Here is a 13,692-nt window from a genome sequence, read left to right on the forward strand (position 1 = left end):
CTAAGGTATAGAGAAGTAATTTACCCAAGGTTATGTAGGTGGTAAATTGCAAGGCTGGGATTCAAATTCTAGTAGTTTAGTTTTGGAGTCTGTGCGCCTAATCACATGATGTAACTGTTTATCAGTGACTTTGTTACAACTGATAATGTTTCCTGGTGGTTTATAAGTGTTTTAAAAGAAAAATGAAAAAATGTAATTTTCTTTCTTTTGCTTATGTACAAATTTAGCAGAAGTTTCAGATTTTACGTTGGACTTCAGTGGAAAATAATCACAATATATTTCCCTACATGTTTGAAATGTAGATAAACTGTGTTTGTGTTTGACACATCCGTATGTTCAGGTGTCTGGCTGTATGTCTACATGTGCAAAGAAGGTGACACACATAGTAAGCTTGGTCGTACACCAACTCAGTCGAGGTGGTAAAAAGACTTCCTGGCGGCCACGTCCTTGTTTGGTCCATGCTGTGTTTGCTTAGTTAAAATAAATGGTTTAATATTGGAGAAAACAAACACACACTCCGAATGCGTTTAAGGCTACACTTGAGCTGACTCATCGGAAAAGGGCAAAACATTCTTGCTGCTCTCCAGGGGCCAGGGGTACAGAGGGCCTGGGTTTGGGCTATAGAGAGGGCAGAAAAATCCATCCTAGACCATTAACTACAGACACTCATTGGTCTGGGTGGCCAGTCCAGGAGGGCGGAGCCTGCTGCCTAGTGAGCCTAAGGGGAGGCATCAGCAACTTATTTACTTACTTATTTTTGGTACTGGAGATTGAACTCAGGGTCTCCCCACTGAGCTATCTCCACAGCCACTGTTTTTTAAATTTTTTTTGGTACCAGTGATGGAATTCATGACCTTGTACTTGCCAGGCAGGCACTTAAATTGCTGAGCTAAACCCCAAGGCCCTTTTTCAAATTTTGAGACAAGATCTTACTAAATTGCTAAACTTCTGAGGCTGCAGGAGGCTGAGGCAGGATGATCACTATGAGTTTGAGGCCAGTCTGGGCTGCATAGTGTGTTAATAGGCCAACACTGGTTACAAAATGAGTTCAAGCCCAGCCTGAACTACAAAGTGAGACCCTGTTTTGAAAAACCAAAAGAAGAAAAAATGTGACTTTCCCATGCTGACTCAGACTTGCCATCACCTTGCCTCAGCCTCACAGAGTGCTGGCATTACGGGCGGGCAATACCATACCCAGCTGGCATCTGTTGCTTCTATCTTTCTTCTTCGTTCACACAAACTTGAGACGCAGTGCAACTTTGAAGAGAACTTCCGGATGCTGTGTAATGGTCACTCATCAAAGGTGTGTGAAGCTGGATGTGGTAGCACATACCTGTAATCCAGCACTCTGGAAAGCTGAGGCAGAGGAAGCACAGGTTCGGCCCCTGATTGGACAGTTTAGCAATTCACGGAGACTGTCTCCAAATGAGAAAGGCTGGGGCTTTGCTCAGTAAGAGGAGCAGAGGTTCAGTCCCCAGTACCAGTGGGAGGGATGGTTCGCACGAAAAGAGCAGGATGCAGAACTGAATGTGATTTAACTGTGATTTTGTTAAGAGAAAATGGATGTTTTTAAATATGCACAAGGGTGAAGCAAAACTCTACTAAATGTCCTTTTAAAAGATAATAGTTTGAGACTGGAATAGACCTTTTCCAATGAAGCTGAATATTGTATTACGTTGTACCTTCCTTCCCAATTCCAGGGAAGGAACTTCCTTGTAAACCCCGAAGAGACTTGTGGTACGTGGTTCTGTTCTGTGCACAAAGAGGCACTGGTCCTGTGGTCTTCTGGGGGTCCCAGGCACTGTCCCAGATGGGAGCTTATAACTGACTCCCCAGAGCCCAAGTTTCTGTAGAATGTCCTAGCTACCGGGTGGCAAAGGGAAGGGATTCTGTTATCATATATTGTCTGTGTATATGGGCTTTTCTGTAAGATTTTATTTTTTTTTGTTCTTTTTGAGACAGGATCTCACCATGCAGTTCAGGCTGGCCTTAGCCTCACTTAGCCAAGCCTGTAGTCCAGGATTGGTCTTGAACTTGCAAGCTATTCTCCTGCCTCAGCCTCTCAAATGCTGGGATTACAGGAGTGTGCCACCACACCCAGCTTTTAAGATCTTTTTTCTTTTCAATAGGATTTTAATTTTTTTCCTCTGAAAAGAATTTAATTACTTAAAATAAGCAAAGAAGGGTCTGTTCTAACTCTTCTCTTATTGTGTTGAAATTCATGGTGGAACGAACCATGAGGTCACCATCCAATTCGTGGAAGAACTGGAGCAAACAGGCCAGGCTTCCTAATGTCCCCCAGCTCAGTCCCTGTGCCCCAGTGTGGTGTGGCGTTTCTGGTTGTCTGAGTGTAATTGGCTATAGTCTCTTCTCCTTCCTGATGATAAAGAGCTGTTTTGTTTTTTTGTTTTTCCCAATCATCCACAGGATCATCAGGACAAAAGTGCAGCAGCCCCCCAACCAGCCGGTCCCAGCTTCCAGCCACAACATAGGTAAGACGAACTTTTAAAAAAAATTTCGAAACTCTAATGGGCTCCAAATATTCTAAAGAACTTTTAATCACTCATATGGACAGATAATTCTGCATAAAACACTTCGGCACACGTCCTCATGCGTCTTCTTTGTCATTCTCCAAGGGCTGAACCCGGTAAATGAATTTTATAAATACTGCTAAAAGGTTTTGAATTTTACTGATTATTATGATAAATAGCTTTCACCATGAGACAGAAAATTGAAATCTAAGCCAAAAAAAATCCACTAATGGGGGTCTATAGAATGTCAGATAATTAAAGTAATAAATCAAGAAAGGGATACTTATTCATAACATTTTCTGCATCATTAGTCAGTAAGTAGTTTTGAATGTATTTTTTTCTTCTATCAACCAGACCTTCTGCAATTCTTTGTGCACTTGCAGTCTTGAGTGAAGATGAGGCAAAACTTCCCAAACTTTCTTTTTCTTTTTCTCTCGCTTCGATCTCATGTACTCTGTGAACTGTCAAGGGCTGCCAGTGGGGTTTCTGATGCTCATGGGTGAAGTCTGAGTGACCATGATTTGCTATTAAATGTAAGTCTGCCCAAGAATGAACACTGCACCCCTCTCCCACTACTCAAGAGTATGGACGTTTCCATTGCTTTCTCTTCAAGGATGAGTTGGAAATTTCAGGTTTCTATTTAAGGGATATTGTTTTTCTACTTGGGACAAAGGGAACCCCTCTGGCTAGCTGGGAGGAAAGTTACTCTATTGCAAGCAAATAGGTAGCCTGTTTAGCAAGCCTCTTATAGTTCTGGTGAATCTACATAATCACACTTCAGATTGTGTATACCTTCATCAGCACCACCCTTTCTTTAACTAAAAGCATGAATTTCCTGTGGTGGTGGGGAAGCTGGCAGAGGGCTGTTTATAGCTCCAATGCCATCCTTAACTCACTAGTGGGTTATGAAACCCCTTTACATCAGTCAGAGAGCCTCAGTTTTCTCATTGATGGACAGAGAGCACAAAGCAAGTACTCTGAGATCTCTGATCCTCCAAGCATGTTTCTTTTAGTAAAGGTAAAAGGGAATTCTTTGCTGCCATGAGATGATTTTTCACTAAGCAATGCTTTTGGAAAGTGTTTGCTAACCTGCATTGTGCAGACAAGTGGCAGCACTGGAGACCAGTGCTACAGATGAGGCTGGACGAAATCCCTGTGGTCACCAGCTTCTGAGCCATTGGGGGATGTACTGAGGAGAAGCTTGGAAAAGTCCAAGAAAAAAGTGTCAGTGCTGAGGAGCAGAGAGGGAGCCACCAGCTAAGTAGAGCTGGGGCTAAAGGGCTGAGGAAGACTTCCGGGAGGCTTGGTGTTTGTGGCCGAGATTTCATTTGTGGCTTTAAGGCTCCACAGCAATAAAAATCAGACCAGCATCACACGAAAACCTGTTCTTGGAATAGATTTAAGGGACTCACTGTATTGTAGGTCAGCAAAACAATTTGTTTTGCCACAGATTTTTTTTCCCAATACTGGGGATTTAACCCAGGGTCTTTGCACTGAGCTATCTTCTCAGTACTTTTTATTTTTTTATTTTTTTGTTTATTTAGACAGGATTTCAATAAGTCGCTAAGTTACCGGGGCTGAATTCGAACTTCCTCAGCCCTCCAGAGTGCTGGGGCTGTGTGTGTGTACCATCATGCCTAATTCTCAGATTTTTACTAAAACTATAGAGCCGTGTGGGCAGCCCCTTATAGCTGATGAACTTGCTGAGCAGCGAGGGAAGTGAGGCTTAGGGAGAGGAAATAAGGAGTTTAAGACCCTGTTTCCAGGTAGGGGTGGAGCCAGAAGTGGGAGCCACCTTTTGAGTCCAGGGCAGTCACAAAATAGTTAACCAGATGTCCTTAGCTCCACCGGTGGTGTGGTGGGCCACACTTGCAAGTGGCTGTTGCTGTCTGAGGTACCAAGTGATCCTCTTCCTCTGTTCTTTTCATGTGAACCCAGAAAAGGTGGTGAGATTTGCATAAATCTATTTTTGAGAAGCCTTTTCTGTGAAGGAAAAGAGAAGTTAAAGATTTCTGTCTGTATCTCTTAAGGAAGACCTAACTAAGATCAGACTCAGTTTCAGGAAGAAAGGGCACTGTACTGTCCAGGTCTGTAGAAGGGAGACACTGGACCCAGTCCAAGGAAAGTAGCAAATAGCTTCCCATGTGGTCACCACCATTACTAGTAATTCCCTAGACTCAGAATCCAGGGCAGCCCATCTCCTTCAACCAGTTACAGTCCAGGGAGATATTTCTGAGATTGGTGGGTAGGTTTTGATGAACCAAGAAGAATTCCTATAGCCCTGAAATTGAATCCAGCTTTCCAGCTGGAAAGGACCCTTTGGAGACTGGTTTCCCTCAGACTTTGGATGTGAGTCAATGTGGAACTTGTCTAAAATTCCCCTCCCCTTTCTGGTCCTTAGAGACTTAAGAGGCCTTGAGTAAGCAATGACCTGAGGCTACTAAATTCAGGCACTGTGGTTTATCAACTGAATGACTTTGAATCACTTCACTTTGTAGAGCCTCAGTTTCCTCATTTGATAAATGGGGAAAAATAATAGCCCTCTGAACTGTTCAATCATCACATGAAAAATATTATGGTAACAATAAGAATTATTATTTTTCCTTATGAATTCTTGGAGGGGGCAGAGTAGTTTTAGGAGTTAAGACTTTATCACAAGGTTTCTATCGCCTCTCTCTCTTTTAATTTTTGAGGCAAATTCTCACCAAAGTTGCCCAGACTTACTTCCAATTTGGGATTCTCCTGCCTCACTCTCCCAAGCAGCTGGGATTACAGGTCTCTTACTAGCTGTGTGACCTTGGGCAAGTCATTTGTCTTCTCTGATCCTTGTTCCCTTACCTTTCCAATGGGATAATAACATCATGTAGTTTGTAAGGTTCTTCTCAGAATTAAACGAGATAATGCCTCAATGCCTAGCACAGAATGTTCTTAGAAAATATTAGGCATCTTATTATAATTAATATAAAAAATGAAATCCAAGTAAGCTGGAAAGAGAAGAGACAATAAGGGACGATAAAAAAATAGGCAGCCTGCATTTGGCTGCCTGGGAAGAGTGTAAAGGTTTTTTTGTGCATGAATGAGCTCGTAACCAGGGCTGAACGAATCTCAGGAGCTTTGTAGCACCTCTTTCTCTCTCTGGTCCCCAATTCCCGCTTCCTGGGCTGGCTGGATTTGACCACATGCCCTTTCTGTCCTGTCCCTGAGCTCCTTGCTGTGTGGTCAGTCTTCCTTGCTGCCCATATCCCTGTCCTTTCTCCTCCACACAGAATCTGGGCAAATGGCCGAGGCTTGTGTGGTGATTGTCACGAGTCAAGGGTCTTCAGGCTGGCCACAACGCCACAATGCCACACACCTTTGTGACAGATTGCCCCATGCCCTCCACCTTTCTGCCTCTTGCTGGCCCTGACCGCCCCTCTGTCTTCGTGCAGTGTCCACGGGCTCCGTGACACAGGTGTCGTCAGTGAGCACGGACTCAGCTGGCTCTTCATATTCCATCAGTGGCATCCTGGGTATCACGTCCCCCAGTGCCGATACCAACAAGCGCAAGAGAGATGAAGGTAAGAGACGGCCGTGCGGCCAATCAAGGGTGCATCCGATGGGACAGAATCCATTTGGGGTGCACAGTGAAAGCAGAAGCAAAGCACCCTTAGCACCCTCGTATCTGCAGAGAACCAGGGTTGTCACCCCTCCTCCCCCAGCCTTGTCCTTTCCAAGAGGACCAGGTGGGGCAGTCAGAGGTCTCACCGGGAGTGTGGGCTGCTTGCCAGTCTCCCTTCTTCATCCCTTGGTGGAGGAAGGCGTAGCAGAGCCTGTGGCCTGAGCGTTGTGGCCTTTAAGAAGACCTTGTGTGTACAGAGAGGACCCTGACATCCCAGTGTGTGGATGGTCTGAGCACAGTCCCCTGTGTGGGGTCTGGGGAGGAGAGAAGGGGGCTGGGCAAAGCCCCCACCACCCTGTCCTGCAGTGAGGGGGCACCTTTGGAGGTAGAGGGCTTCTCCTCTGAGGGCGGGGCCTTCTCAGAAGGCCTTCAGTCCTGGTAATGGAAGAGGGTGGAGGAAACCAATAACCATCTCAATTTTGCCTTTGGGCCTCGAAGGAAGAAGTAGAGGGACCTCTCAGGGATTAAAGACGACCATCTTCCAAGCTGGTTTCCTCGAACTTTGGCAGGCTGGATGCTGCCTGGGCCTCTGGAGCCGGCTAGCTCTCGCCACACACAGCCCACCTTAACGCAGGTCTCCTTCCTCTGAACTGGCTGCCAGTGTTGCTGACATTAATCGGTTTGAGAGGAGAAGCGACCTCCTGGGAGTCTGTAAAACCTTAGTCAGAAAAGGAAAAAGAAAAAAAGGGCTGTGGTCTGGGGCCTGAGAGCAGCGTGACAGAAATCTTGATTCAATTATTCTGTTCCTCGGCACAATTCCCTTTCTCAGCCCTGTGTAGGGGATGTGTGTTCTCGGGAGCACATGCCTAAGTACTTAAGATCTGTAACTAGAAAATTGAGTTGGCCCCGCAGTGGATTGGTCTGTGGTCTGCGTGTTCCAGGCAGCACGGGAGCTGGGCTGTGGCCTCTGCTTCAGCTGCGGGGGGTGCAGCGATGATTCACGGCTGGTGAAGCCTCCCTTGCCTCTCTCTCCCGCTCCTGACAATCCTGAGCAGTGTCAGAAGTCTTTAACTCAGTGGTCTGCCGGGCGGGCTGCTGTGGAGCAGTGGCCTGCCACCTCTGCTGGTTTATGGGTCTGATGATAGCATCCTCTTTCCTTTTATCACCTGGCCTCGCAGCAGATGTGCCTGGCTGTGTTTGATCACAGCAGAGGCATGGTTGGTATGAGGTTCACTCAGAATTGAGGGAGAAAGAAAACAAATCTAGTTTTGCTCAGTGTGATGATGCATTCCTTTAATTCCAACCATTTGGGAGGCTGAGGCAGGAGGATTAACAAGTTCCAACCCAGCCAGGGTAGCTTAGCAAAACCCTGTGTCAAAATAAAAATGAAAATGGCTGTGACATAGCTCAGTGATAGAGCCCCTGGCTTCAATCCCCAATTCGAGGGGAAGGGGGAGCAATGTATTTTGGCCGCAGACCGGCCCTGATTTGGGGTAATGCTTATGGAGTTTGTGGAGTGCAGTACTGGCTTAATCTCTGACCAGCACTCACTATTTGGCCTCTCAAGCTGTGTTTATTATTTAGAGACAGAGCCTTCCTGTGTACTCCCAGGTGAGCCTCAAATGCAAGGCCTTAGCTCCTGAGTGCTGGGATTGTGGGATGCACCACTGTGGTCGGCTTTCAAACTGCTTTTATTATGTAGGCACAGCATGGTTGATGTTAGTCTCCACTACTTTCCGCTGGTCCTCTTTCCTGGGAGACTGTGACCATTTAGGGTACTGACCTTTAAAGGGACAGTGACACATTGGGTTGTGTTCAGGTTAGCATAACCTGAATGGAAAGGGATCTAGGTACAGCACCTAGTGAATATCTCGAGGCTCCAGGCATATTTTTGCATAAACAGGAACATAACAAATAGACTAGATTGCTGCCTTGTACAGGTAGCCATGGAGGAGGGAGGACCAAGACCTCATGGACCGGTGTGTGGCAGATGCAGCTCAGTGTAAGAAAGAATGTGTACACGGGAAAGTGGTCTAGGGATAACGGGACACACTGGGAGTGCCGCATCTCTAGGAGTATGTAAGCACACTAAATGGTACTTGGCTGAGCTGCTGTACAAGAGCTAGAATCATCTAGAAGCATCTAGAATCAGATGTGGAACTGGATACATTTTGCAGTCCTTCTGGTTCTGAAACTTTTGGTAGAGTTCTAATCCCCAGGAAGACATGGAGGTAGTCCAGCCTGAGGCCCTTTGGCTAATGGAGAATGAATGCATCGATGGTCTTGGAGCTCACAGGATGGAGAAGCAAGGGGAACCAAGCAGCAACCAGAGCCTCCCCTCACTCCTGCCCACCTCACCGAGAGTGTAGATGGTTGAGCAGAGAGGCAAGCAAAAATGCCCTGGCTCCCATCAGGGAAGGGTGTGGGGAGAACTGTGTCATGTTCCTCCTGTCCTCTCCATCCATCCTTGTATCTTCTTTGGTCCCTACACTGGCTCTGCAGGGACATGAGATATCCAGGATTGCCACTCACATTTTGTTTTAGGGGAGGAAATTGAGACTTTGTGGAGTTCTGTGACACTGGCAAAGCTACGCAAAGAACCAGTAGCTCCCCCTGAACCAGGAATCAGGGAGAGAGAAGGCCCTAGAAGCCTCTGTCCCTTGCATGTCTGGCTATCTATTTCCCCTCACACCCTCCAGGCTCTTTGGAGGTGGAGCCCTGTGGGATGGGGAAGAGTTTCAGCACAAGTGATCAGTGACTGGGCAGGAGGATGCAGGGGGCAGTGAGCTGAGGTCTGGAGGTCGGGTTTGAGGTGAGCATAGGAAATAAGAATCAGCCACCAGGGAGAACTCTGAAACACCTGGCGACACCAGCAACTGGTCCAGCGAACCTGCAGACCGTAGATCTGTGAGGGCGCTGGCTTGCAGGATGGTACGGTTTTTCTCAGGAGCCCTCAGCAGCCTGAGGGATGAGTCATGGGTAACAGAGGAAAAGGGGAAGGCAGCTGAGGGTCTCCCCCATTTCTCACATGAAGTGACGGATGAAATGGCTGAGGCTTTACAAGGCAGACTCGCCTGCTCAGCTCCCTGGTGAGCAGTTATCTCTGGCTTGGTCTTGGATTTTGCCCTGTAGGAATTCTGTGGGACCGTTCTCCCATGCAGACCTTAGCACAGGGGCGGCTGGGACAGGGTCCAACCGCAGATGATGGGTTGGCAGTCAAGACTGCAAATCCATAGGCCCTTTGATGGACAGTGAGGTGACACCAGTGGAAGAAGACAGGTGATGGTGGGCCACTTCGATCCAAAGAACTGAGACAGCACCTCATAGGAGGTGGCTTTGGACACAGAGTAGAGGAAGTGGTAAGATTCCAATCAAAGGCAAGAGAGAGGGCATGTGGGAAGGGCCAGCTTGAAGGGCTCAGGGAGGAATAGAGGTAGTTCCGCATTGACCCCAGCCCTGACTTTTAGTCTGAAAGTAGTGGGGAGATGGCTTTGATGACGTTAGAGACTCGAGAGACATGTGCTGTGGCCAGGCATGGTGTCATAGGCCTGTAATCTCAGGTACTTGGGAAATTGAGGCAGGAGGATAGAAAGTTTGAGGCCAGCCTGGGCAACTTAGTGAGGCCATGTCTGAAGCTACAGAAGGCCAAGGCTCAGTGATACAGTCCTAGGTTAGATTCTGAGTACTGAGAAAAAGAAAAAGAAACGAAACACATGACATGCTGAGTAATTTGGATGTCAGGGTGGGTGTGAAGTGATTAGCTCAGAACTATCCAATGGAACCAAGATGCAAGCCTCATGCAATGTACAATTTTTTAGGAACCATATTAAAAGAAGCAAGAAAAAACAAAGTGGAATTAATTTTAAGAATACATTTTATTTAGTCTAATATACTCCCAAAATATTATGATTCAGCATGTAATCAATATAAAAAATGTAATATGATTTTCCCTTTTCTGATATTAAGTCTTTGAAATATGCATATATTCCACTTATAATGTATATGAACGTATCTGAATGCTAAACATTTGACAGTTGAAGTTAGGTGTAGTCAGTCCTATCAAAACAATGAAGTTGTGGTTAGTGGAAAAATATTTTTCCATGGCTTCTGTTTTTAAATTTAAATTAGTGACAATGGAATGAAATGAAAGTTTTAGTTCCTCAGTTGCACTAAGCTACATTTCAAATGCTCAGAGTCACAACTGCCTACTGGCTACTGAATTAGACAATACCGAATTCATAGTAGGTGATCAATAAATGCTCTTGGTGGACTGGATCCCTCACACACTGTGAGAGGTTTACAGTTCAGTAGGGAGGGTGCATGAGGGGCTTCCAGTTCCAGAAAGTTCCACTGGAGATTCTTGTAGCACAAACAAGCTAGAACACTGTTAGCTCAGCAGATTGACGAGGACCCATTCAGACTAGAAATATCCTAGGTTTCTTTCCAGGTTGCCTCTAAAACTGGACTTGGGGATGTGGCCTCTTTGCCTAAATCTCAGATGCACTGTTTTGTGGCTGAAGCAAGTTGGTCCTTGTGTGAGGGCAGAGCTGGGGCTGTCTGAGGAAATCGGGGAGTAAGGGACAGTTTCTGAGCAACAACAAACCGGGAGGTATTACCTTGAGGTGCAGTGAGCTCCCCTTCACCAGAGGTGGGCACAGAGGCTGAACAAACGCGGGCCAAGAGAGTTCAAGAAGGGATTCCGGTTTGGGCGCTATGACCTGTGAGGTCTCTGGCAGTCTGAGGAGCAGGTGCTTCTGTGAGCTGTGCTGTGTCTGGGGTCCTTCTTACTTGTTTCTCCTCCTGGCACCTGGCCTCAAGTCTGCCACTCATTTGGGCACACCTGGGCAGGGGGGCACCTCATGTGTTTCGTCCCCAGTCCAGCCTGTCATGGGCCCAGCTCCCAGAGATGCTCTGCAGGCTTGTGGGGCTTCTCGGAGAGTGAGGCTGGCTTCAGCCTGGGGGAGAGAGGCTGGTGTGAGGGAGCTTGCATGGAGGAGGCCGTGGCACCGGCCTTGGGAATCCTACCGGGCTGGGGGCTGTGGGCCTGCGCCTGCACCTCCCTCTCCGGAAGGCCCAGAAGAGCTGTTGTGGGCTGGACTTGGCAGAGCAGCCAGGGTTGTGAATAGCAGCCAGAGTGAAAGGGCAACCTCGGACCCTCTGTTGCTTCCTGGGCCTTTGATCTCTGTAAGGCCTCCTTCCGCTTGTCTCTGTCTTAAGGGCCCCCATTCAGGTCCCTTCCCCTCCCTTCTCCTCCCTTCCCTTCTCCTCCCCTCCTCCACCCAGAGCTTGAAAGGCCATGAACACACCGAGGTCAGTGGAGTGAGAATCCCTTTCAATAGCTTAGAAAGCTGGCCAGTCCAGCACCGGTGTGGACTGTGGGCGCCAGAAGCTTCTTTGGAAGCACTAGGAGTACGCTGTCAGTGGAATTTCCGGCATTCTGGGCCCTGGACTGCCCTGTGCCTCAGGAGGGCACAGGAGGAGCAGTTTGGACCCAGAGGACTCTTTTCAGAAGCTGCCAAGTCCAATGTGACCCCATGGAGAGTTCTGGGGCATTTAGCTGGGGCTGCTGCCATGACTCTGTCCACCTCTCTACAGCGCCTGTGTTCTTCGTTGTGTCTCTGCCCATGTCTTTTGTTAGGGTGCAGCTCATTCTGTGTTATCTGGCTCTGCTGGCGTCTTGTTTACTGAACCTTCCTTCCTGTGTCTGCTGCTGTCTCCTGGTCTAGGTGTGATGCTGTCTCTTTCTCTTTCTGTCTCTCGTGCCTACAACCACTCTCCTCTTTTTGCATCTGCTTTTGCTGTCTCTTTTACCGACTCTCTTTTCCTCCTCTGTCTTCTGGCCCCATCTAGTAGGCTTCTGTGAAGGCCCTCAGGAGGCAGAGGAACTGGGGTTCAGGCTCTCGCTGTGATCGTGGGCGGGACCAGGACTTTCTCTCCTGGACATACAGACCCTGTGCTGCTCCTGGGCTCAGGTTTCCCAGACAGATGAGTATGGGGCAAGGCTGGAGACTCCTGCAGGTCTCTGGAAAGGCTTTACCAGGACAGGCTCAGGGGCCGGAGATGAAATGTTTCAAGGATTTCTAGTAGCAAAATCTTTGGCATGTTTCCTGATCTTTCTGAATTTCCATTTTGTCATCTGAAACACAGGTGACATTATAGATTATCATGAGGATATTCAAGTGGCTCCCACAGAGGGTTTAACCCTAAGGCCTACTTATAGTAAGTGCTTAGTAAATGGCCCCTGGGAGCGTGAGGTTTGAGACCAATATGGGCTGGGAACAGCAGGCTCTGGGCCACAGTTGTTTGGCAGCTGAAACTGGCTAGCTGACCCTGTATTGAATTCCTGTTTGTAACAGTCTGTACCAGTCATGACGAACCTTTCAGAGCTTTCAGTGGTAACAAACAGCCCACTGTGGCACGTGTGCCATAAGCTTGCCACCACTGGTCTACACCATGGGCACAACAGGACCAAACGCTGAGAGGTCCTGGAGCCCATGGGCATCTAGGCTGAACAACAGTGCCCCCAGGTGTCAGCTGCTACATTGAGGGCCACTTGCTTTCCTTCAGGCTTGGAATCTTCCAGCCTAGGAATAAAAGCTCAGGCTTCTGTTTCCCAAGGCAAAAGCGCTGGGTGCACATGATAGGGAGGCTCCATGGCGGAGGCCAGGAGGCAGAGTGCTGGGGCCTGGAGGGTCAGGCATCTGAGGCTTTTGTGGGTTACCAATACAGAGTGACGGGGCTTCCAGGATATCCCCTTCCAGGCATTAGTCTGATGGGAAAACTTGGGGAAAAGAAAAAAAAATCCCAGAAAACCTGCAGGATAAAACTGGCTCCTCAGAAAACCGTGGTATCCCCTGCCTTTGGGTTGACTAATCTCACATTTACTCTCTCCCCGTTTCGCTCATTTTCACAGTCCAGCGGCCATCCCCACTGTGGGAAGCCACCTCAAACTACCCATCAGCCTTCCATCCTGGGGGACTGAGTGAGGCACTGGTTTCCCAGGGCTCTTGCCCATGAGTCCTGACTTTCCCAGTGTGGCCGCCTGTGCCTCCTCCTCATTCCGTCTGTCCCTCCTTCTGTCTCTATGTGTTCTCTGAGCTTTGCTGTCTCTACCATTGTGACCCAGGCAAGGGCCTCTGCCCTAAATGCTGTCCTTAAGCCTGGTCTCCTGGCCTGGCATAGTTGTTCAGCACCAGCCCATTCCCTGTCGGGGTGCTCGGAGTTGAGCCATTGCTGCTTTGCCCCTGGCCAAGCCTGTGGCTACGTCAGGGGCCAGTGAGAGCACTGGAGAACAGAAGCCTTGGGCTTTTGGGGTGGGAAGGAGGTTACCACCATTTTGTCTTGGTCTCTGCTGGGGCTTCCCGCTTTATTCCTGTGGAAGGCAGTCCCTAGGCGACCCATTATGAAGGAGGCCCCTTCTCTGAGTTTTCTCATTGTCTAGGCAGGAGTCAAGATGAGGCCCGTGCTAGAAAGGCACCACTGGGAATCAGGTGGCAATGGGCAGGCTGGCTGTCACGATTTACATGCTTTACTTTGGCTTTTTCTGGATCTACGGTGATTGGA

General features: G+C 48.2%; 1 protein-coding gene across 4 annotated transcripts in view; it reads left to right on the forward strand.

Annotated features, from left to right (window-relative positions):
* Positions 1-13,692, forward strand: part of Pax5 (paired box 5) — a 177,907-nt gene that overhangs the window by 24,226 nt on the left and 139,989 nt on the right. For all 4 annotated transcript variants that reach the window (XM_063225330.1, XM_063225335.1, XM_063225337.1 and 1 more), the window contains 2 exons: positions 2,428-2,492; positions 5,960-6,088. In XM_063225330.1, the coding sequence (XP_063081400.1) occupies positions 2,428-2,492; positions 5,960-6,088 (194 nt within the window). The remainder of the gene's footprint in view (positions 1-2,427; positions 2,493-5,959; positions 6,089-13,692) is intronic.

This window comes from Cavia porcellus, unplaced genomic scaffold, assembly GCF_034190915.1.
Source record: "Cavia porcellus strain 051 isolate PalLab524CR breed Dunkin Hartley unplaced genomic scaffold, mCavPor4.1 scaffold_1, whole genome shotgun sequence".
Lineage (NCBI taxonomy): Eukaryota > Metazoa > Chordata > Mammalia > Rodentia > Caviidae > Cavia > Cavia porcellus.